This window comes from Myotis brandtii, unplaced genomic scaffold (genome assembly GCF_000412655.1).
Source record: "Myotis brandtii unplaced genomic scaffold, ASM41265v1 scaffold18797, whole genome shotgun sequence".
NCBI lineage: Eukaryota > Metazoa > Chordata > Mammalia > Chiroptera > Vespertilionidae > Myotis > Myotis brandtii.
In genome coordinates this window covers 5943-6887 of record NW_005356983.1, presented here as the reverse complement: position 1 = coordinate 6887, position 945 = coordinate 5943, and the positions used below count along the sequence as shown (strand labels likewise).

Below are 945 nucleotides of genomic sequence, written 5' to 3'. Positions count from 1 at the left end.
CACACTGGACAGGGCTGGGCACCCCCAGAAACGCCCTACACAGGGTCCCCACAACCGCCCTCAGGCCCCTCAGGGGTGCTCCTCAGAGCCCTGTGGGCACACGCCTCCCCCCACACCGCCCACTCACATTGCTGAGGCACCAGGAATCTCTCAGACACCCTGTAGTTGTGTCTGCACACCCAGAAGGCCTTGGCCTGTTTCCGCTGCAGGAAGTCCTTCTGGCTGTTCCAGGCCTTCTCCTCGGGCCGTGACAGCTCGGTCAGTGCTCGGAACTCCCCCAGGTCACTGTCGAAGCGCAGCGTCTCCTGTCCTTCATAGATGTGTCTCTCCAGGTACTGCACCCACTCCGTCCCGTTGGAGAAATGACACTCTTGTTTAACCTGATGCAGGAAATGCGCTGCGGGGACAGGAATGAACAACCCATCACGCTGGTGAGGGACGATGGCGAAGCGTCCCAACGCAGGGAAACCAGGCGGTGGGAACACAGGACCCCGGCACCCCCACTGCCAGCACCGGGGTCCTCCTCCAAGCGTGGTTGGGGTGGGTGTTCTGTACACAGTGGGCTGTACAAGGCATCCCACCAGTTGTCCAAGCATGGCTTTAAATGTTGCAGATGTCCCAGCGCTGGGAAGAGGGGGAAGGGGTGTTGAATCATCTGAAAAATCTGGGTTGAAAAGCCACTGTTGATTATACAGCAGCTGGGAATTACATAGGAAGTTCTACCAATATATCTGTGGAAAAGTTTGGACTATATGGAATTTATATATTTTAGGAATCTGGTCCCAGTGCACAGTAATTTCTTTAGGAAAATAAACTTGTTCAGGACCAAGATCTCCCTGTTTCTTTGCCTCGCCACCCAATCACCGAGTCATCATTTATCCTCCACATCGTCTTCTTTCATAATCTCCCGCCACTGGCCCTCTGCTTGTCCACAGGAGCAGCTAC

At 55.0% G+C, this 945-nt stretch overlaps 1 protein-coding gene across 1 annotated transcript in view; it reads right to left on the bottom strand.

The window, feature by feature from the left end:
* Positions 1–397, bottom strand: part of LOC102242640 (H-2 class II histocompatibility antigen, E-S beta chain) — a gene marked incomplete at both ends in the record, with an annotated part of 3826 nt that extends 3429 nt beyond the window's left edge. The window contains one exon of the mRNA XM_005864554.2: positions 128–397. Within this exon, the coding sequence (XP_005864616.2) occupies positions 128–397 (270 nt within the window). The remainder of the gene's footprint in view (positions 1–127) is intronic.
* Between the last annotated feature and the right edge of the window lie 548 nt (positions 398–945).